The 22,025-nt window shown below is 38.2% G+C and overlaps 1 protein-coding gene across 3 annotated transcripts in view; it reads right to left on the bottom strand.

Moving 5' to 3' along the window:
- The window catches only part of VPS41 (VPS41 subunit of HOPS complex), a gene marked incomplete at both ends in the record, with an annotated part of 176,782 nt that extends 170,004 nt beyond the window's left edge, over window positions 1-6,778 (bottom strand). For 2 of the 3 annotated variants that reach the window (XM_084230339.1, XM_084230338.1), the window contains one exon: window positions 6,755-6,775. In XM_084230339.1, the coding sequence (XP_084086465.1) occupies window positions 6,755-6,775 (21 nt within the window). Of the gene's footprint in view, window positions 1-6,754 lie in introns of all 3 variants that reach the window. The other variant, XM_084230340.1, reaches the window with a different exon arrangement.
- Window positions 6,779-22,025: the final 15,247 nt, after the last annotated feature.

The raw sequence follows: 22,025 nt of genomic DNA, 5'->3' as shown, positions 1-22,025 counted from the left end.
TTAAAAAAACATCCTACTGAATGGAGAAAATATTCAGACAATATGTAACAGGGAAGGGATTAATATTCAAGATATATAAAAAAACAGGGGCCCCCTGGTGGTGCAAGGGGTTAAGTCTCAGCACTATCAAGCTATCGCCAGCCACTGAAGCATGAGTTCGATCCCTGGCCAGGGAGCTAACCCACATGTCGCAGCAACCTCTCCTGTCTCACCCACTGCTACCCTCAGCAGTGTACTTCAGTAGATCTGCCTGTTCTATCCCCACTCTGCCACTGGAGAATCCTCTCACCCCCATGCACCTCTGGCCTATACCTCAGTTCTTGTATGCATAAACAATTATATATATATATATATTACATGCAATCCAGCAATAGAAAAACAACCCACCCAATAAATAAGTGGGCAGTGGATATAAACAGATAATTTACCAAAGAGGATATTCAGAAGATCAATAGTTTTATGGAAATAAAAGTTCTTCATAGGATTCTATCAAGAGGGATGCAGGTTAACACCACGATGAGATACCATCTTACACCTGTAAGAACAGAATATACTAAAAACACCTCCAAAACAAGTGATGGACAAGTGGAGAAAGAGGAACCTTATTAGATTGGTGCTGGGAATGTAAACTAGTGCAGCTATTATGGAAAACAATCTGGATTCATCTTAAAAAACTAAAAATGGAAATAACATATGACCCAATAATCCCACTCTTTGGCATCTATCCAAAACATAAACATAAAACCATCAATGCAAAAAACTATATGCACTAAAATGTTTATTGCAGCAATATTTATAATAGCTAGGTCATGGAAAAAAATCTTACATCCATCAATAGACGATTGGATCAAAAAGATGGTATATTCACACTATGGAATACTATTCAGTCATAAAGAAAGATGAAATATAGTCACTAACAGAAAAATGGAAGTAATTATTGTAATAAAGCAAGTCGGAATGAGAAAAACAAAGACTGGACATTTACAAAAGGGATGGTTTGACAAAGTTAAGTAATTAGAAAAACTAGTGGACATTAATAAATGCAGAGAGATCTCTGAGGTTAAGAAGGGAAGGGAGAGAGAATGGGACAAGAAGATCCAAAGGATGGTGGAAGAGGTGGTAAATCCTAATGTTTATTTCTGCCCCAACCTAAGTCTCACTTCTTTCAGAGCCCCAGGCCATAACATCCAGATTTGTAACCTTGTTCAAATCTAACATTACTGCCTTGTGCTAATAGTTTCCTTTTTAAATACACTCAAGATAACCCCCAAGGCTTTTGCCTTTTTGTCTCTTACTATTCTAGGCACAGAACAGCTCAGCTCTGCTTAGCTGGCAATGATAAGAAACAAGCAGTCCATCTAAAACAGTAACATTCTGCCAGTGTACTCCTATATTCCTTGTCCACATATGAGCAATACCAAGTGCATTTTCTCTGGCAGAGGTTTAAATTATAGCTCACAACTACAGGACAGATATAGAAGGGGACTGGAGAAAAGTAGCAGCAAACAAAGATAAAGCAAGCCTAACAGAAAGTTAACCTAACAGCAGCCCCAAGAAAGGGCTAATTGGACTCTGGGGCCCTTTCAATAAAGACTTTCAATCCATCTCCACCCCTAATCCTACCATCACAAGAGGAGCCTGTGACAGTGGCCTGGGAGAAGGCAGAATAGACAATGGCACTAGAGGTTAAAAGAGGTTAAGGCTGTCAGCTCAGAAGGACAGCGAGAAAGTTTGGATTTCCAGATTGAGAAGTGTATACATTGCTGAGGGGGAGAAGTGGAAGGATGGAGCCTGACAAAAGTCAGCTCCAAACTGTAGAATGAAGAAACAGAGTAGACAGCAGTGTCCAGGGTTCAGACAGGGCTGGGAAGGTGAAACACTCCCTGCAGTACTGCTACCTTCTCTCCCCCCTCCCCAATAATGTGCTCCACAGCCCAGCTTAAGGGAGGGAGAAGTATGATAGATCCCAATCTTGCTGCAGAAGAAAGAGGAAATATTTTGTGTGATACGTATTTTATATCCTTGTATCAAAGAACCCCAACTTCAAAAAGTTGTTGGGACCCAGGCAATAGGTTGGTGGAGCAGAAAGGATGAAAGAGTATCTACAGAGTTGGTAGGAGCATGCTCCCTAGAGAGGCTCAGGTTAACAACCCTGTTCAACCTACTAGGTTGAATTATGCATTCATCCTATTCTGCAAGTGAAGAAAAGGTTTTCTTGCTATCACGGAGCTTGCATTTTATTCAGAAGAACATGCAGAAGTATACAAAGTAAAAAACCCAGAAATTTTAAAACACAGTATGTCAGGTGGTGATGAGTGCTAAGGAGAAAAATAATTCAGAAGGTTTCAAAGAGTAGTCAGGGATAATCTTACTCCAAAACATAACACTCAGGCAAAAATGTGAAGAAAGTGAGAAAGTCCAACAGATATCTGGACAACTCCCCCACTCGGTGACCTAGTCCCCCAAAACTGACTGCATCATAATAACTGAAACTCCTAGGGAAGTGACTGATACCCACCAACACATTCCATCTTCACAGATCTGATTCACTAGGTTTAAATAAGAGCCTAGAACCACAATCATTTGGTACAAACACAATGGAGGACATATTTTCTTTCTTTCTTTTTCTTCTATTGTACCTTCCTATGATATCACTTGCATTTCTTTATTGACTAGTGAAATTAAACACTTTCTTACCCTATGACATCTGTTTATCTTTTCTTGTATGTGTATATGTTGTCATTTTTTTATTATCTATTTTTGAGAAAGTCGGTCATTTCAAATCTTGATTTTTAAGGGCTCTTTATCAGGGGTATTATACTGTGTATTTTAAATGTTGCAAATATTTTCTGTATTACAAATTAGACCCTTGTATTGTTTTCTAACAAAGAAATTTTAAATGTTTACATAGTTGAATATGTCAGTCTTTTCCTCTGAGATTTCTGTCTTTGGTATTATTATAAAAGGTTCTTTCCCCTCAAAAATCATATGAATGCTTTCTCATAATGCCTTCATGGAGGACTTATTTTCTAGAAGAAACACAGACAACTATTACTTAGATCCATGGACATGAACTACTCAATCGAACTTAAAATTTGATGCTTCCAATTCAGAAGATTATTCTCTTAATAAATTCATTTAACCATTTTATTAAGCACCTAATACCTATAAAATTCCAGCCCTGTGAAGGATACAGACATGAGTAAGTACTTGTCTTTATTCTTGTGGGCTTAGCAATCTCTAGAAGACATAACAAACACACAAACAATGAGACTACAAGCAGAATGTTATTCTTAAAAGAGGTATAAACACTCTTGGGCATCTGTGATTATGAAGGTCAACTATAAATGATTTTGGAGCTAGTTAAAATTGGTGGTTAGAACATTCCAGGCAAAATACCAAGTATTCTTTCTGTGTACTATATATGTGGTTATTTTTGCAAACTACATTTACTATACTTAGCATAAACAAGGATTTCCCAATGACTTTTCAAAAATGTTCACTCCTATCCAAACAGTGATTTTAGCTTGAAAGTCAGTGAAATGTTTTATATTATGTTAACACACTCAGCACAGATCTTACTATTTTGGTTTATCCTAAAATAAAAGGGGAAAGAAAGTAATCACCAAAGAGTAGTACAATGCTCAGAAAAGTTAAGAGTTTAGCTTTGTCATGCTCATTATGGATAGCTGTTTGCATTCACAGCACATAATACCAAGGAAGAACACTTCCCTTGACCTAACCTATAACTTATCATGGGAATATGCATCTGAGTTCCTAAAACCTTCAGGGGGAGAAATTATGTCAAGATTTTCTAAAAGGTTCAAAGTAACAGAGAACAACCAGAAAATCATTTAACTCCACTCTGGTGCACTTTTAGCCTCCAAAATCTATCTTGGTCAGATTTTAATGACTTCCTAATGCGAAATGCAAAACGTGTAAGTCAGGCCATGAGAAAAATGGAACCATTTTTAATGTATAAAGAACCAATAAAATTGGTAGTCACTAACTTTCTTTTTTAAAAAAAGATTTATTTTTTATTTATTTATGCACACAAGAATTGGGGTACAGACCAGAGGTGCGGGGGGTGAGAGATTCACCAGAGACAGAGTGCGGAGCAGAACAGGCAGATCTACTGAAATACACTGCTGAGGGGGGCAGCGGGCAAGACAGGAGAGGTCTGCTGTGCTCCCAGGGTTAGCTCCCTGGCTGGCCAGGGATAGAACTCATGCTGGCGATAGCTTGATAGTGCTGAGCCTTTAACCCCAGCACCACCAGGGAGGCCTACTTTCTTTTAAAAAACAAAACAGAACAACAATTTGTGAATTTTTGTTTCTGTTGTTGACAATAGACTACTGGTTTTTTTGAGAATGACACTGATACCACAAGGAAAAGGGGGGCTGGCGAGGAGGAGAAAGGAAAGACCTGCTCTTAAGGTGACATGGGTTAGTTCCACTTCATAAAGAAAAGTATGATTTGAAATTCGGTTCCCAGGTTTTTGTTTGTTTGTTTGTTTTTTTAAAGGAAGGGACTTCTAGTGAAAAACTATGAGCTCTGGAGACAGAGGATTTATTAGAGCTACAAGCCTGAGCACATTACTTAAGTTGTCTGAATTCCAACTTCCCTACCTGAAAAATTCAATCATTTAACACATGGAGTGCCAAGCTCTAGTCTAGGTGTGATACTTAGAACAGTGAATAAATTCTTGCTATCATGGAACTTGAATTTTATTCAGAAGAACATACAGAAGTATACAAAATAAAAAACCCAGAAATTTTAAAACACACTATGTCAGGTAGTGATGAGTGTTAAGGAGAAAAATAATTCAGAAGAAGGTTTCAAAGAGTAGTCAGGGATAATCTTACTCCAAAACGTATCACTCAGGCAAAAACGTGAAGAAAGTGAGAGAGAAAGCCCAACAGATATCTGGAATCAGAAAAGGGAGCAGTATGAGTAAAGGCCCAAAGGTAGAAATATGCTTGGCTTGTTGAAGGAACAGTAAGAAAGTTAGTGTAGCTGATGCAGAGTAATAGAAGAAAGAGCAGTAAAAAATGAGGTCAAGATTCTGTAGGGTAATTAGGCCATTATAAGAACTTTGCCTTTTCCTGAGGGTGCAATGGGAACCACTGGAAGGTTTGCAACATAGGTAGAGCTTGATCTGACTTATAAATCAAAAGTAAACATATACCAGATAGAATTATTTTGAGAGGACCAAATGCTATGTAAAAAAGTTCCTTGATTTAAAACGACTTATAAAAATATGAAGCATTCTAATATATCACTAACTTTCTATGTCTTTTTACATAAGACTTTGCCACTGTCTTTGCAACAAAACAGTAGTTAAGAACTAAGAACAACTGTCTTCAAAAGGTGAGGAATTTAGTTTTATGCTTTCAGTATATGTGCTGCTGAAGCATGCACCTTGGTTTTATGCCTTTAAATCAAACGACAAAAAATCATATTTCACCATGAAAGATGAAAAGAACATAAAAGACCACCCAGCAATAAGTCATGAAATTATATTCACTTAATGGTACTTTCCTCTGAACAGTCCAGAAAAATGGAAGCTCCAGTGGTAGGTAGGAAACTCTCCACTTACCACAATGACCATCCAAATCAAACTTCTACCAAAGCAAATTTCTTAATTATTATAATAAACACACATAGGAAAAATTTCGTTAAGTAATGTTGCAAGTGGTATAACTTAAATTGTTATTAATCTCAATAAACATCTCATATTATGATACTTAACAGCTCACCATCAAATCACTCTTTGGTGTAATTTATGAGAACAGACCGTCCTGTTAATTTATAAGGAAACACCAGTGCCATGTGAAATGACACTGAACATGGAAAACTAAGAGATTTCCCTAAGGTTTGGGTTTTGTCTGCATTCTTTTTTTTTTTTTTTGGCTTCTTGGTGTAAATCTGTCATTTCATCTAAGGTCTGGATACTACTATTGCCTAAATGGAAATACATATAGTCATTACTAACTCCAGAATCACATGGTGAGGGGTTGACATTGCCATCTAATGTCCTGCTAGCAACATAGAATTTCAAGTTCAGTTTTTACTGAGTTCAACTTTTTAAGCACTTCAACTCTGTGTACTACCTCATTCTGTCTTAAACCACCCTCTGAGGACGATGCTGTTATTAATTCCTTTTAATAGTTAAAAGTTAAACGATTAGCGTAATGTCATATTTTAAGAAAGAAAGCCAGCACTGGACTGTAGACATTTTTGCTCTAGAACCGATGCACTTAACCACTGCTGCACGCAACAGTGACTTAACTTTGTATGTAAATGTAATAGATATGAAGCAAAACTCATCAACTACTCTCCTAGCCGTCCCGCAAATCAGCTCTCAATGTTCCATTTGGAGAGGAAAGGAACCAAATTTTCAATCACCTGGCCTCAAAACTGAAGTCATCTCTTACGCCTCCATCCGGACAGTCTCCGGGGAAGCCCAGGCTGCCTTCAAGCCAAAATTTCCCTAAACACAGCGGCAGGAACAATGTCAAAAGAAGGGCCATTTTCATAAACGCCGGGGGTGTGTCGCGGCGCTTTCTGGGGTGCCCTAGTGGAGTCAGCACCCCACCCTGCCGCTCTGCTCTTGAAATCAACTCTCGCCGCCCCGCCCGTGGGCCTGACTCGCCCTCCAGCAGCTCCGCACCTCCTCACTCTCCACTTCAAGCCCGGGACCATTTAACCTTGTCTCCCCTTCCTTCCTTTGCCAAGCAGTAGCAGCTTTTACCTGCTCCTCTGCTTCCGCCATGGTGCAGCCGGAGAGTCACATGACATACACGGAAATGGGAGAAAACAAGACACTGGGGCCTGGAGCCTTCTGGGAAATGTAGTTTCATCAACATAGAGGTGGAGCCTGTTGAGCCTCGTTTCTGCTCCTGACTCAGCAAGCTCAATGAAGTACTTTGGAGATTCTGAATGCAACCTTTGTCGATTCTACGAGTTTTTTTGTTGCATTTATTGTTTTCGTGACTTGTAGTGTTTATTAATATGTAGTATATATCAGAACTTGGGTTCATAATTTTACATTATCTCATTTAATCTTTCTAAATCTTGCTAATAGTAGTATCAATCTTACTATTATCCCCACTTATAGAGAACACCATGGCGCAGAGGTCACACAGCTAGTAAGAAACAGAGTTAAGGTTAGAATTTGGGCTTGTCTGAGGCCAGAGACTCTGTGATTATTAAATGCTGCTCAGTCTAAATGTGTTTTTGCTTTTATTTTTAAGTACGTTAAATGAATATAAAGTTTTTATGGTAGAGAACAACTTATATGCCAAAAATATTTACTTAGCTCCTATTGCTTGCTGTTTTAATATTCTTTTTCTGCCATGGGAATGTTGAAATTTAAAAAAAAAATCTCTGTTAAATCATTTGTTAAATGTTTATTTAGTATATTCTATAGGCAAATGTTCATGATAAAATATAAATTTGTTCTTAGTAAAATCTGTAGAGCCACTTTATTACTTCCACCCTTTAGAATGAATGATCTCCTCTCCCGGGATGTTTCTGGGCATTATGAGCTCTTTCCTAATCCTCAGTAATTTGCAGTATCTTGTCCAGAAATGGGCACTTTTTTCTCTCCACTCATTTCCAGTAGCTGTTACTAGCAGAGGGCATCAAAAATGACAGTGTATGGTGGGTACCCAGTGCTCTGTTTCACTTCCTGGGCCACATGGACTCTGACCCCATAAGAAATCATGGATTCAACATTCTGTACCTCCCAGGTCTCTGGTTATAACCCCTCAATCCATGATCTTTCTGTGGTCATGATGATGCCATCTGAGACATTTTTCTTCTCCCCAGATCTTTAACAACCTTAGCTCCACCCTCTTCCTCCAAGTCTTGCTGGGACCGTCTTTCAGTCTGCTGATTTTTCAGTCACAGGTCACAGGGAATAAAAATGAACCAACCCCAGGGCACTTAGAAATCCCAAACCAAGAACCTAAGTATACTAAGTACCTTACCCACCCTAGATTCTCTTGCAGAGCATCTGGGGACCAAACATTGCTTATGATGGACACCAGTCCAGCAATGAACCTCATGCAGACCAAAGAAACTGGTAACCCTGAATCTAATCCCTACCAGTAAAAGAAATAAGACTAGCCCCTCTAATTTTCTGAATTTCTTCATAAACTAATTTTTCTTTTTTCCATTATGAAATAGACCCACCCATAAATCATTAATGGACCTAATTGAAGATACAGTCAAATGTCACTAAAATTCTCCTCTGTTTGCTCAGTATCTGAGATTCTCAACTCTCCATTTTTTTCCCTCATTCAATGTTCTCACTTGACTATAATAAAATATGATACTCTTGGGACTGATACATTATTGCAAACTAATGTTACATACATACATATGATGAACATTAGATCTATTGTTATTTCCTGTGAACAGACTGGAAAGTGAAGATACACAGATACAGAAAGATAAATTAGAGGAAATAGCCTACTACAGGCTAATAGGTGCACAGTGTGCCTGTGGACAGTGTGAAATTCACATGTACATTTGGAGTCCCAAGTTTTCTCACGTGAAATAAGAGTTTTGGGTTTTCTTGTTTGGGATGTCCTCTAGCTTCCTGTTACTCAAAGTGTGGGCCTCAGACAAATAGGATCAATATCACTTGGGGGGTTGTTGAAATGAAGAGTTTAGGATCAGAGCTGGATTTTAATAATATTACTAGGCAATACCTATGTACATTGAAGTTTAGCAGTGTTCAGCCTAACAGTCTTTCATTCTATGGAAAAATCATGTGTTTCTTGCTCATCATCAGTTCACCTCCGTTACCATCAAGCTATGGAGTTAACTTCTCATTCCCAGACTATTGGACCATGAAAGGATTTCAAACTAAATAAGAAGTTGACTCTTTTCCATTAAAAAACTTTGTATTTGTAGAGTGGTTCACTGGTTTTAAGGAAGTGTATCACAAGTTTGTTGTATTAGTCTGAAGTAGTTAATTAGCTCAATATTTTATCATAATAAAATTATTTTATCATAATATCAATCTATTTCATTGTTTAAACAATATGACTGGTTTCAGTAGTTTACATTATAAAAGAGCTTTTCTAAATTTAATAACTATTGAAATCAGCAAAGTGAAAACTGAGATAAAATTCACCCTTATATCTTTTCTCTTAGCTGGTGTTTTATACATTCTGTCCCAATCTTTATCTTCCATTCCATCTTAGATTGCTACCTTTTTCAGTCTGAAGGTCTTCCTTGACAACCTGCGACAAGAAAGTTATATCACATTATACTACTGGTTCCAAGAAATATTCTTTCCCTTCCCTTAATTAATATAGCTAAAATAGCTAAAATAATATTTACATTATCAAATAGCTAAAATAATATTTACATTATCTTTAATAATTTTGGAAAGCTTCAGCTTATTTTTAGTTTAGTTTTTGAAAACCTATACCTACTGAAACCGCCTAATATTCCAGATGTCATTTTAAGATAAAGTTTATTGGAAGGTTCCTTAATCAATCACATTAAATTTTTTAAAGGATATTTTTCTAATTATAAAAATAATGCATATTCATGATAAAATTAAAGAGCTATTTGTAATTTCTCCAGCCAAATCTTTATCATTGAATAATTTCTTCTCTTGCTAATTCTCTCTCCCTCTCTTCCTTCTCTTTTTCTGTGTTTATTTAAAGTTATTAAACAAAAATCATGTAATTGGGCCTCCCTGGTGGCTTAAGCCTCAGCACTATGGAGCAATCCTCAGCCACTGCAGCATGAATTCAATTCCCAGCCAGAGAGCTGACCCACATGGCCCAACAGACCTCTCCTGTCTCCCCCACTGCTCCCCTCAGCAGTGTATTTCATTGGATCCACCAGTTCTGCTCCCCACTCTGTCTCTGATGAATCTTCATACTCTTCTGCACCCCAGCTCTTGTATACATAAATAAATAAATCTCTTTTAAAAACCATATAATCAAGTTTTGTTATCTGCTTTTTGCACTTAATCTTATTTCAAGATCTTTTCCCAATAATATTACAAAATGCTATTCCAAAATAAGACTTAATAACAAACATTAATATTGCATTCTATGAAAATATATTAATCTATATAATCAATTATTTTCTATTGCATAGTTTGAGTAAATCTAATTAGCATCCCAGTACAGTTTTGTTAGTTGCTCTAATGAAAGTTGGTATCAATTGTAGAAATAAATGAAAACCAACCCAAAGAGAAATGTCAAAGTTTGTTTATTCAGAATCTGTTCCAGCAAGACAGTCACCATCACTTATGTTTTGCAAGACTCAAGGAAAGAGGAATGGGAAAACTTATAGCAGGAAATAAGGGAAAGCTTCATGTATATATTAACTAGAGGCTGTTAGCATGGGGAAGTTGAAGGTGGGGTAACCAGAAAGGGGTATCATATGTGATTGGTTAGAGGTGCATATTTAGCTTTCTCACATTGGTCCTAAGTACGGAGCAGGGACAAGAATTGGAGAAGCCATCAGTATATTACTCAAGTGCTGGCCACTTTGAGCTGGTTGTTATAGAGATTATTGTTCAGGTCTTTGGATTGTTATTAGTGATAGCAGCGTAACTTCCTACAGGTCTGACTTATAGCATGCTGACATCGCAGACTGTTTCGTGTAGATAAGGGCTTGGTTTCCTGGACCAGTTGCTGCAGGTCGTGGGTCAGAGTTCTGGTTTTATACTGCCTGGCCATTTTTTTGATAAAAAATGTTTTTATAAGGCAAAAATGGAACCACTGGAGTTTATATAAAAACCAAAGAGAATCAGTAGGCTGTTGAGGGGCAGGTCCCAGGCATGTCCAGGCACACTTGCAAGTTCAGGCCTGCTCAGATATGTCCATCACTGAGAAGAAAATGAAACCACAACAGCAAGCCAAAGCCTGGCCAGTATTAAAATCCAACCACTTACCACTTTGCAAACTTTCAACCAACCGGAACTGACTGCATTAACTGAAGACCTCATTTGTAAAAAGCAGACTTGAGCATGGACGAGCCCCACTTTTTTTTTTTAATGTGTATTTAAGTCCTCCCTTTGCCAGGGAACTGCAAACTACAGCTCAAGAGCTTCTTGAGTCTGTGTCTCCTGGGCTGTAGACCTGAAGACCAGAATAAATGTTTGCTGTAACATCCCAACTATAACAAGCTTGCTATAATTTTCTGTAACAACCATACCTCAGTTTCTCCACCATTGTCTACAGTATGTGTATTCCACCTCTCACATATTATATTCCTACCAGCTATATGTGAGATATCTATATTCTCCTACCATCACAGATGTAATAATTTTCTTTAAAATGTAATCAATTTAGTTGGGGGGAGATAGTTTTGGCTTTGTGTTTTAAGTTGTATTGCTTTTATTTCTGATATCAGCATTTTCCATGAATTTATTAGCCATTTCAACTGTTTTCTGCATTCTTGACTCTCTCCACTCATTTTCTCTTGGGAAATTGATCTTTTTCTAATTGACTTGAACAAGAATGTCCAGCTGACAGTGGTTATTTGATTCTGAAGCTAAGAGAAGTCTAATGCCAGAGATAAAAATTCTAAGATCTTAAACATACATCTGGGTAGAAGTATGGTGAGACTAATCAATAAAGGGGAAATGCAGCCTAAAATATAATCTCTTGAGATGTATTATTTTGAAGGGGCATTGAAAAGGATGTAATTTAGGCTCTCAATAGTTCTTTTGCTAGGCACAATTGAAACTAGTATGTCCTGATTTGCATCAAGGATCTTTTTTTAGTCTTTTTTAAAATTGAATTTATTTAGATATTTTCTTTTTTTTAATTTTTAATTTTTTTTAAAAATTAATTTATTTATTTATACAAGCACTGGGTACAGTCAGAAGCACCGGAAGGTGAGAGAATTCACTAGAGCCAGAGAGGGGAATGGAACAGGCAGACTGACGAAATACACTGCTGAGGGGAGCAGCGGGCTATAGGAGAGGTCTGCGCACTATGTGGGACCCTCGCAGGAGGCCAGGGATAGAACCAGCACTACAAAGGCTGTGGGAAGCTTCACAGCCCAGCACTCAACAACTGCGCCACCAGGGGAAGTCCTATTTATTTATTTTCTTATATTGTTGTTAAATTTTGGACAGTATTTAATTTCACCCCTCAGGTGTAGTCCTTGTAGTTCTCCCTCCACCATAATTCCCATGATCCATTTTCACCAACCCTTGTGCAGTTTCCCTATATTCTGGATAGAAGTGAAACCATCTGATATTTATCTTTTTCCTCCTGACTTATTTTGCCTAGCAGAATCCCTTTCAGCTCTATTCATGTTGCCACAGATGACATGAGATTTTTGTATTTGATCATTGAGTGGCATTCCATTGTGCAGATAAACCACATCTTATAAATCCACTCATCTGTTTTGGAGCATTTAGGTTGCTTCCATATCTTGGTTATTGTAAATACCATTGCAGTAAATACAGTTCAGGTTTTCTTTTGGATTAGTGTTTGTGTCTTTTGGGTACATTCTTAGGTGTGGAATTGCAGGGCCATATGATAGCTCCATTTTTAGTGTTTTGAGGACCCTCCACACAGCTTTCCATAGTGACTGGAACAGTTTGCATTCCCACCAGTGTGTGCAAGAGTTGCTTTATCACCACCTCCATGCCAGGATTTGTTGTTTTTAGTTTTTTAAATATGGGTTATTCTCACTGGTGTGAGGTAATATCTTATTGTGCATCAAGGTTTTTTTTTTATTGCTAAAATTAAATAGTGCATCTAGGAGTTGTTTTTCTAACATATGTTCTGGAATCTTTGAGTTTGCTACAAATCTTGGATTTTGCTGAAATAAACAAAAAATTTAAATAGTAGATAAACACAAGAATCTGAAAGTGTCACAGTTGCTTTAATAACTTCTTATATGAAAATTAACATACGCCTAGCATCTTAACACAGTGTCTGGCACATAATTGGAGCTCAAAAATAATTTGTTGATTGAATTAATTATTTAACTAGTTAATTTAACATATCTCCATTTTACGTTTTTCTGAGAACTAGATTTTATTGGTGTCCTGTCACTATCTGTTCCAAGAGAAAATAAGAATAAATTTAAGGTTTAGACTACAGCAGTACAATGACATGATGAAGGTGGTGCTGGGAATTTAAGTCAACAGTTTTATGAGGTTCACAGATGGCCATAATCAAATTGGTTGGAAAGTTCAGGAATAAATTCATGGAGGCTGTACCATGTCAAGTGGTCCACGAAGGATGGATAAAGGTCTCAAAGGATGGGTATGGTACCATAGGGGAGAAAAAAAATATGCCATCCCAAAACATGTCTTTTTGACAATAATTAGGTTTCAAGGGAGGGACTCTGAAGGCTGGTTGGAGATTGGTTAGGTTTCAAGGGAGGGGCTCTGAAGGCTGGTTGGAGATTGCTTTTGAAAAAGATATTTACATATAAGTCTCTGTAAGGTCATGTATCTGAAAGATTAATTTCCTTATCGCTTTTCAAGGAGAAAGCAGAGCTTAATCAGTATGTTTTTGTTTACAATGATGTCCTGCGTAAAGTCCCTGATGGACATTCTCTTTCTCCCCTTCCTCCATAATATTTGATGAAAAAAATTACAAACAAACAAGCCTAAATAGAAAGATATTCTGTGCTAAGGATCAGAAGATTGAATATTGTTAAAATACTAAACAGCAATCTACAGTTTCAATTCAACCACTATCAAAATTACAACGTTATTTTTCACAGAAAAAAAACAAACAATGCTAAAATGTGTATGGGGCCTCCCTGGTCGTGCAGGTGGTTGAGTGCAGTGCTATGAAGCTGTCCGCCTCCTCTGCAGTGTGGGTTCGATCCCGGCCAACCTCAGAAATTCCCAAATGGCAGCGGCAGATATCTCCTGTCTCACCCGCTGCTCCCCTCAGCAATGTATTTCAGTCAGTCTGCCTGTTCTATTCCCGACTCTGTCTCTGGTGGATCCTCTCACCCTCCCACGCATCTGGCCTGTACCCTGGTTCTTGTATGCATGAATAAATAAATCTTTAAAAAAATGTATATGGAACTGTAAGTGATTATGAGAGTAATCTTCAGAAAGAAGAACAAGGCTGGAGACATCATGTTCCCTGATTTCAAACTCCAATACAGTATGGTATTGGCATGAAACCAGACATATAAAGAAAAGGAAAACAATTAAGGACCCAGGAATAAAACTACATATATATGGTCAATTAATTTATAATGAAGTGGGAATATAATGAAGCCAAGAATATAGAATGGAGAAAGGACATCTCTTCAACAAATGTTTTCGTGAAAACTAACAGCCACAAACAAAAATTAAACTGGATTGCTAGCTAAGACTACACACAAAAATGAATTCTAAATAGATTAATAATTGAATGTAAGGGGCCTCCCTGGTCATGCAAGGGGTTAAGAAGCAACCTATGCAGCTAACTGCAGCCCCTGCAGCACGAGTTCGATCCCCAGCCAGGGAGATACCCACATGGTGCAGCAGACCTCTCCTGTCTCGCCCGCTGCTCCCCTCAACAGTGTATTTCAGTCAGTCTGCCTGTCAGTCAGTCTGCCCACATCTCTCGCCTGTATCCCAGCTCTTGTATGCATAAATAAATGACAAGGCAACCTACAGAATAAGAGAATATATTTGCAAATTATATGTATCTGATAATAAGTTAATATCATATATATGTAGGAAGCATGTAGTTCAATAGCAAAAAATCTGATTAAAAATGTGCAGAATAGGGCCTCTCCTCGTGGCGCAGGTGGTTGAGCGCCGCGCGGTGAAGCTGTCTGCAGCCTCTTCAGCGTGGGTTTGACCCCAGCCGGCCAGTGAGGATCCCACATGGCGCAGCAGACCTGTCCTGTCTTGCACGCTGCTCCCCTCAGCTGTGTCTTTCGTCGGTCTACCTGTGTTCCCCGCTCTGTCTCTGGTGAATCTCTCACCCTCCCACGCATCTGGCCTGTACCCTGGTTTTTGTATAAATAAATAAATAAATAAATAAATAAATAAATAAATATTTTTTAAAAATGTGGAGAATATATGTTTAAAATAAAAGATATACATAAAGATGATAGGAATTTGAAAAGATTTTTGACATCAAGACCACAGATATCACCTTTACACCTGATAGGATGGCTAAATGAAAAGGCTTAAAATGACTAGTGTATGCAAGAATGTGGAGGAAAGGAATGCTGCTGCACTGCTGGTGGGAATATAAATTGGTATAGTCACTATGGAAAACAGGATGGAGGTTCTTGGAAAAATTAAAAATAGAACTACCACACAATTCTGGATTTCCACCTCTGAGTATTTATTTGAAGAAAATAGGAAGACTATCTCAAAAAGATAGCTGCACCTCTGTGTTCACTGAAGCACTATTTACAATAGCCAAAATATCAAAGCAGTCTAAAGTCCATCAAAAGATGAATGGATAAATAAAATGTGACATATATAGTTTATACAATGGACTATTACTCAACCATAAAAAGAAGAAAGTCTTGTTACTTGTGTCAACATGGTTAGAACTTGAGGGCATTCTGCTAAGTGAAATAAGTTAGAAAGAGAAAGAAAATACTGTACAGCTTTGTATGTGAAATCGTAATAATGGTAACTTAGTCATAGAAAACAGACTTATATTGCTGGAAGAAGGGGATGAGGTGGATGAAATAGTGAATGAGATCAAAAGCTATGAATGTTTAGTTATAAGATAAATATGTCATGAGATGTAGTGTGCAGCATGGTGATCATAGTTAATAATACCTTACTAATATATTTGAAGGTTACTGAGAGTAAATCTTAAAAGTTCTCATCACAAGAAAATTTTTGTAACTGTGTATAGTGATAAATCATAACTAGATTTATTGTGATACTTAAAATGCATTGATGAATAAAATGTAATTCTACCTAAATAGTGACATAATTGCCTATATTTGCATAGTCTTATATTGAGTTGATTTTCATAATTTATGTAACTAATCCCATATTTTGAATATTTAGATTTTTTCAATTTTTGCTATTACAAACTATATTGCTAATTATGTGATTTCTGGCAAATGAATACACACACACATACACACACACACAAACACATACACACATATATATATATAGATATATATCTGTTTCTGTTCCTGTAACATGGAATTGAGATATCTACCCTATTTAGAATCAAGATGGTGTAGTGGTTAGAAATATAGGTTCTTGTGCCAGAACACCTGGGTTCAAATTTTAGCTTGCTGTTGAGAAACTGTAAGATCCTGACTAAGTTACTTAAGCCCCCTGTGTCTCAGCTTTCACATTTTAAATGGGTGTTGATGATAGTATACATACATATAATTTTTCTTGCCTTTTTATACAAGCAATGACTTCCTGAATTGTGTGGGGGGAAAATGGTGAGAAGGGACATCTTTGCCTTGTACCTCATCTTTGTGAGGAAACTGAGTTTCTCACCATTAGGTATAAGGTTAACTCTACATTGTAGTCTTTTTCAAGTTAAGAAAGTTCCTCTCTATTTGTCGTTTACTGAAAGTTTCTAATCATGTGTATTTCTATTGATATGATCATGTGATTTTTCTTTTTTAGTGTGTTGTTGTGATGGATTACATTGATTTTGCACTTGTCCAATATGTATTTCCTTAGAAAAATGTGTAAAAGTGAAATGGCTCAATTAGAAGACTTTTGAAGATATCTTAAAAGTTCTTTTAAAATGTCAATAAATGCCTAAAAAACAACCGTTCAAGACACTAATTGGTAATTCTGAATAATTTAGGAAATCTCTTATTCATCCATTGGATTTCTGTTGTAAATCTTATTTCAAAGATAATCTGTTTGAGTTTTCCCGTAGACATACATTACTTGCCTGTGATCCAAAACTGTGATCCATTTACTGAACTTCTTTCATATTTTTGACAGAAAAGCACAAAACTAATTTTAAAACTTAAAGTATGAATTCAATCTTTTCAGAATCCAGGTGTTTAGGTGTACCAAGAAAATGTATTATGTTATAGAGAATCTTTCATTTTCAATCAAAATTTTGAAACAAAATACTTAAACACATCCTGCCATTGGATCCAAATATCATTTGTGAAACAAGGTCCATTTTTCACCAAAAATCCAATTTCAAGGTATGTTTGTGGAACAAGAGCCTTTCTCTTCTATATATCTCGAGTCCTCTAACACATAGACATTAGACTGAAAAAGAACAGAAAGAAGAAAAAAAGAAAGAAAAAGAGAGTGTGCACTAGCTGAAAACAATGGTAGTTCCCAATGATGTTCTAAAATTTAAGATAACCAGTATTTTCATCAGTTAAAACTTATTTATTTTTGTATACACAGTAATATAAATGTTTCTTGGCCAGAAAACTATTTAAATCACAATAGAGTTGAGTCTGTATTCATTATCCAAAAAAGTGAAAATGTTGCCATTGCAATACCAGTAATTAAATAAAATGAAAACATTATGATATTGGTTTAATGGTTTTGTATTTGACTACCAAGAAGCTTAGTCACCACTTGGGGCATTGTTATCATAGGACAGCATAACTTTAGTTACATGTCCCTAACTCAGAAATGAGGTTTCGAGCCTTCTAACAATTTCTTGAAGGGAAGGAATGACTTTAAGCACCTGTAGGACAGTCTTTTCCCCACCCACCCCCCACTCCGACCAACGAGAATACAAACAGAAAGAAGAGTCACAAATGAACATGTCAGAAGACATTGCACACATCTGCAGAAGACAGACGTGCATCTTTAGGTGATCCTTGTTAAACTCCAATGCAGTATTTCTAGCTGTTTTGACAGTTCTTGAAGAAAAATAGTACTACTTTCCACCATACTAATGTAGAAGCACCAGGACCAACTTCTGACATCATTTACTGCTCCACTATGAACTCCTTCTTTGACATATGAATGCCTGGAAAGTTCTAGAGGAATCCCAAACCTGCCCACTAACCGCCTCCAAAGAACATTTTTCTTCTCTTCTTTGCTGGTTACTATAAATCAAACATACAACTGGTGTGTTCTCAACCTGTTGTTCTCACAGCCAGCTTCTATCTCTTCTCACTTATCCTATTCTAGAGACATCACCCCTCTTCTTTCCACTATGTTTTGATGCTTGCAGATAGTGGAGGTGAGTGGAAGAGAAGGTGAGGAAATATTTTAAGGTTGGTCATGAACAGGAAAACCATGCCCTACCATCAGCTGGTACAATGATAAGCCTCTTTCTACCAGGGCTGACCCTGGCTTTTTCCAGCCCAGGTGTGTATGTTGAAAAGCATCATGGGGGCCTCCCCTGGTGGTGCAGGCAGTTGAGCGCAGTGCTGTGAAGCTGTCCGCAGCCTCTGCAGCGCCAGTTAGATCCCGGCCAGGCGGCGAGAATCCCACATGGCGAAGCAAACCTCTCCTGTCTGCTCGCTGCTCCCCTCAGCAGTGTATTTCATCAGTTTGCCTGTTCTGTTCCCTGCTCTGTCTCTAGTGAATCCTCTCACCCTCCCGCACATCTGGCCTGTACCCCGTTCTTGTATAAAATAAATAAATAAATCTTTAAAAAAAAAGTGTCATGATACCAAAATTTTATTTTAAGTATTTGAATGTTGTGGTAGACATTTATTGGATTAACTGTCCAGCACCCTTACCTAGGATTCATCCCTACCACTCCAGGCCCATCCCCCACATGGTACCTACACAGTTGTTCAATTTACAGGATACAGTTTGTTGCTCCTCATCTCTTCCCTCAGATTTTGGGGATTAAGACTGAAAAAGGAATCTGTGAGATAGCCCAGGAATTTCTTTTGTTGTTGAAACAAATTCAAATTTGTCTTTTAATACTTACATACAAGAATCCTAACTCTTTCAATCACACACACAACAGAGGTTGGTTTTCTCCTCTAAGCAATCATTATGTCATATCTCTGTTGCTCTTTGCTCTAGTAAGTGGACTTTGGTAACCAGGGAAACAGTCTTGATCTCAGCCTTAAGGGATCAAGAATAGATACAAAACTGAATTCCTTGCTCTTTGGATAATGCATACAAGCACCACTCCCATCTCTCCTTGATAAGTCCCCCCACTTACATGCAGGGTCTTGCTGCCTTATGATGCTATTTGAATTTCATTTGGTGTCTCATTTTACCATGTCCTCTTTGCTAGATTTCAGATGAGAAATCCCAGATGAGCCAGATACTAGGCCAAGAACCATTTTGAAAGATAGTTTCAAGTTCAGGAAAAACTATCATATATGAGCCCCTCCCAAATACTGTTTCAGATACCAGATGTAGGGACAGGAAGGGCACAGATCAGGGTATCTATGACTGTATGCAGATGGGTCAAGATGGAGTCCTGGAGCCCTCCAGAGACCTTGGAAGGGACTGAGGAGTAGCAGACTGTGAGCCTGTGATAACGCTGGAGGCGCCATTGCAGCACAGGTGATGACTAAAGACCAGGAGCTATGGGAAGAGCTAAAGATGCTGCAGGAGTATAGGAGGTGGTATGCAGTGGAGTGGTGTGGAGTATGGCAGAGTATGGTGGAGTACAATGGGGAACATAAAAACAGCTAAAACACCAGCATGGCTGCTTGAACCGGTGATGAACCTACCTGGTTTGGGATGGTTATGTTACACTAGGTCAGTAGAGTAGAGCCTTGGACTCCCATTCCTGGTTGAGCTAGAGGTGGGATGACTATGAACGTATCAACTTTTAACACCAGGGACACTGCTCAAACTCCATGAAAATGAAGGGTCTAAGATGGCTTCTTTCTGCTAGGATTGCCAAATAGTGAGGAGGTAGGTGTGGACAGCTGGCGGCCATCTTCATCTTGCTTGTTTGGAGAAAGCCTTGGGAAATGAAGCCAAGCTGTGGTGAGGAATGGCAACAGAGAGAGCCTTGAGAGCAGTGTGTCAGTCACTGGATCAAGTTGTGGAGAACTCTAGATGTATCTTTTATTTCTGGGATAGTTAAGACAATATAGTAGTCTTTTTCTTTAAGCTGTTTGAATTAAATTTTCTCACTTGCTAAGTGGCAATAATTTGGCAAAACAGATGTGCATAGAGAACAAGATATTTACGATGTGAATGAAAAGATAACAAGCCTGTGTCCATATTGAAAGTATTCATAAGATTATCTTCTGCTTCCATTCTATACCAGGGAGAAATGGGCTCTCAGTTGACTTATATGGCAAGACAATATATGTTCAAAATATTTTAAGGATATAAATTTAAATCTCCCCCTCCAACCCTTATCCTCCTGTATTTTCCCTCATTTAGTACGTGTGGCATTATTTATTCACTTCCTCAGAAAAACAATGACACTACAGAATTATACAGAATGAGACTGTCTTGGCTTTTCTCTTCCAATTGTCTGGGTTTCAGAAGGTGAAGAAGATGAGATGAATAGGACAAAGAGTTTTTAAGACAAGAAGGGCTGAGGAGAGCAAAAAATGAGTTGTACATGTTGTCACAGAAAGTTGGGAGAGGCCCTAAAAACAACATCCAGTTCTGCTCTGGCATCTGGTTCTAGAAGCCATGTGGAAAACTGGTGCTTAGGGTGCTTCCTGGTCCATTTAATCAAGGACCACGCATTCCCCATGTTGAGGAATTTTATTAGTGATTTTTTTTTTGTTTGTTTGTTGGTTTTTTTTTTTTTTTGCATTGAGGCTCTGCTTGGTGGCAGTTAACACATGCCTTGCTGAGCATTGAGTGAGAAGGGCTGCCTCTCTCTGTCCCTATGTCGTATGCACCCATTACCATCCTTCAATACTTGAGTAGACAACCTCCCACAAGATAACCCTATAACCCTACAGAGCAATCTTCTGAAATGGAGGTTGAATACTGGCTACAAAAGAGATATTGAAATAAGGAAAACTGACAGCATGTGAACTTGGAGAATGCAAATTATTACCTGCCTGAAATCTCTCCAGAGTTAGGCATTGATAGGCAACACAAAAAACAAAAACACCTTACCTTCAAGACTCCCATCATATATATACACACCCCTGCCATGCTTGATTATTAGTGTTGAGCAGTGATTTGGCCTGTCGGTAATAGATTATTTTATAGATTTTTAGTTTCTTTCCCTGGCCTCTCCATAAACATTAACCGATATTAATTATGCCCAGTGCTGGGCACTAATGATATAAAGATGATGAATCCAGGATTCCCTACCTCCCAGTTGCTCACAGTGTGGAGGTGAGGGTGTGTACAGAAATGCAGTGAACTAATCCCCCCCCCTTTTTTTTTTTTTGTAGGACCCTCGCTGGTGGCCAGGGAACGAACCGGTGCTGCAGAGGCTGCGGGCAGCCCAGCGCTTAATCGCTGCGCGACCAGGGGAGGCCCTGAACTAATCCTTTTTAAGGGACTGACAGGAGAAGGTTCTGTCCATTTTACTTCTCAAGGTGTATTCCACTCTACTATCCAGTATTTGTTTTCCTTTTTATTCAAACATTAACTTTCATTGTCACAATTTTCCTTATGCCTTAGCCATGAGCAATGTCTGTAGCACAATGAAGGAGTTTTCCTATGTTTCCTGAGGGGTGAAACTTGGTATTAATTACAATTTAAAAAACACAGAATAAACAAGGCAGGAAAAACCCTTTGATAGATCACGTCCCCTCCTTTTACCAATAAGTTCTGGTAGAAGCTCTTGGAGCCAATTTCATCTGCTGTGAGTACTTTCTATGGGGCCCTGCTCTTAATCAGCTCCTCGCCAACAGGATGGCCTCCTTCAGTACGATTTCCATTCCAGTGCTGTATCACTTCTCTCCTCTTCATACAAATAGTCTGCCTTTTCTATTTCCTCTATTCCTCACCCCACGCTCCTTCAACACTCCTTCAACATGAGCTAACCAAGATCCTGGAGGCCCGATCCTCACCCTTGGGCAGTCCTTGATTAAGAAGTCACCAAGTGGCTGTGCCCTGCGTCAGACTCTCCTGAGCTCTGCAGGTCGGCTCAGTGCCATTAAGTGGTGCTTGAAAGAGACCGCTTAAGTACATGGTTTTGTGGTGGGTTTCCCCCCCTACTTCTTCTTCTCAGTGA

The sequence above is a fragment of the Talpa europaea genome (assembly GCF_964194135.1).
Source record: "Talpa europaea genome assembly, chromosome: 3".
NCBI lineage: Eukaryota > Metazoa > Chordata > Mammalia > Eulipotyphla > Talpidae > Talpa > Talpa europaea.
Note: the sequence above shows the minus strand (reverse complement) of the source record. Positions and strands in the feature narration are given on the sequence as shown.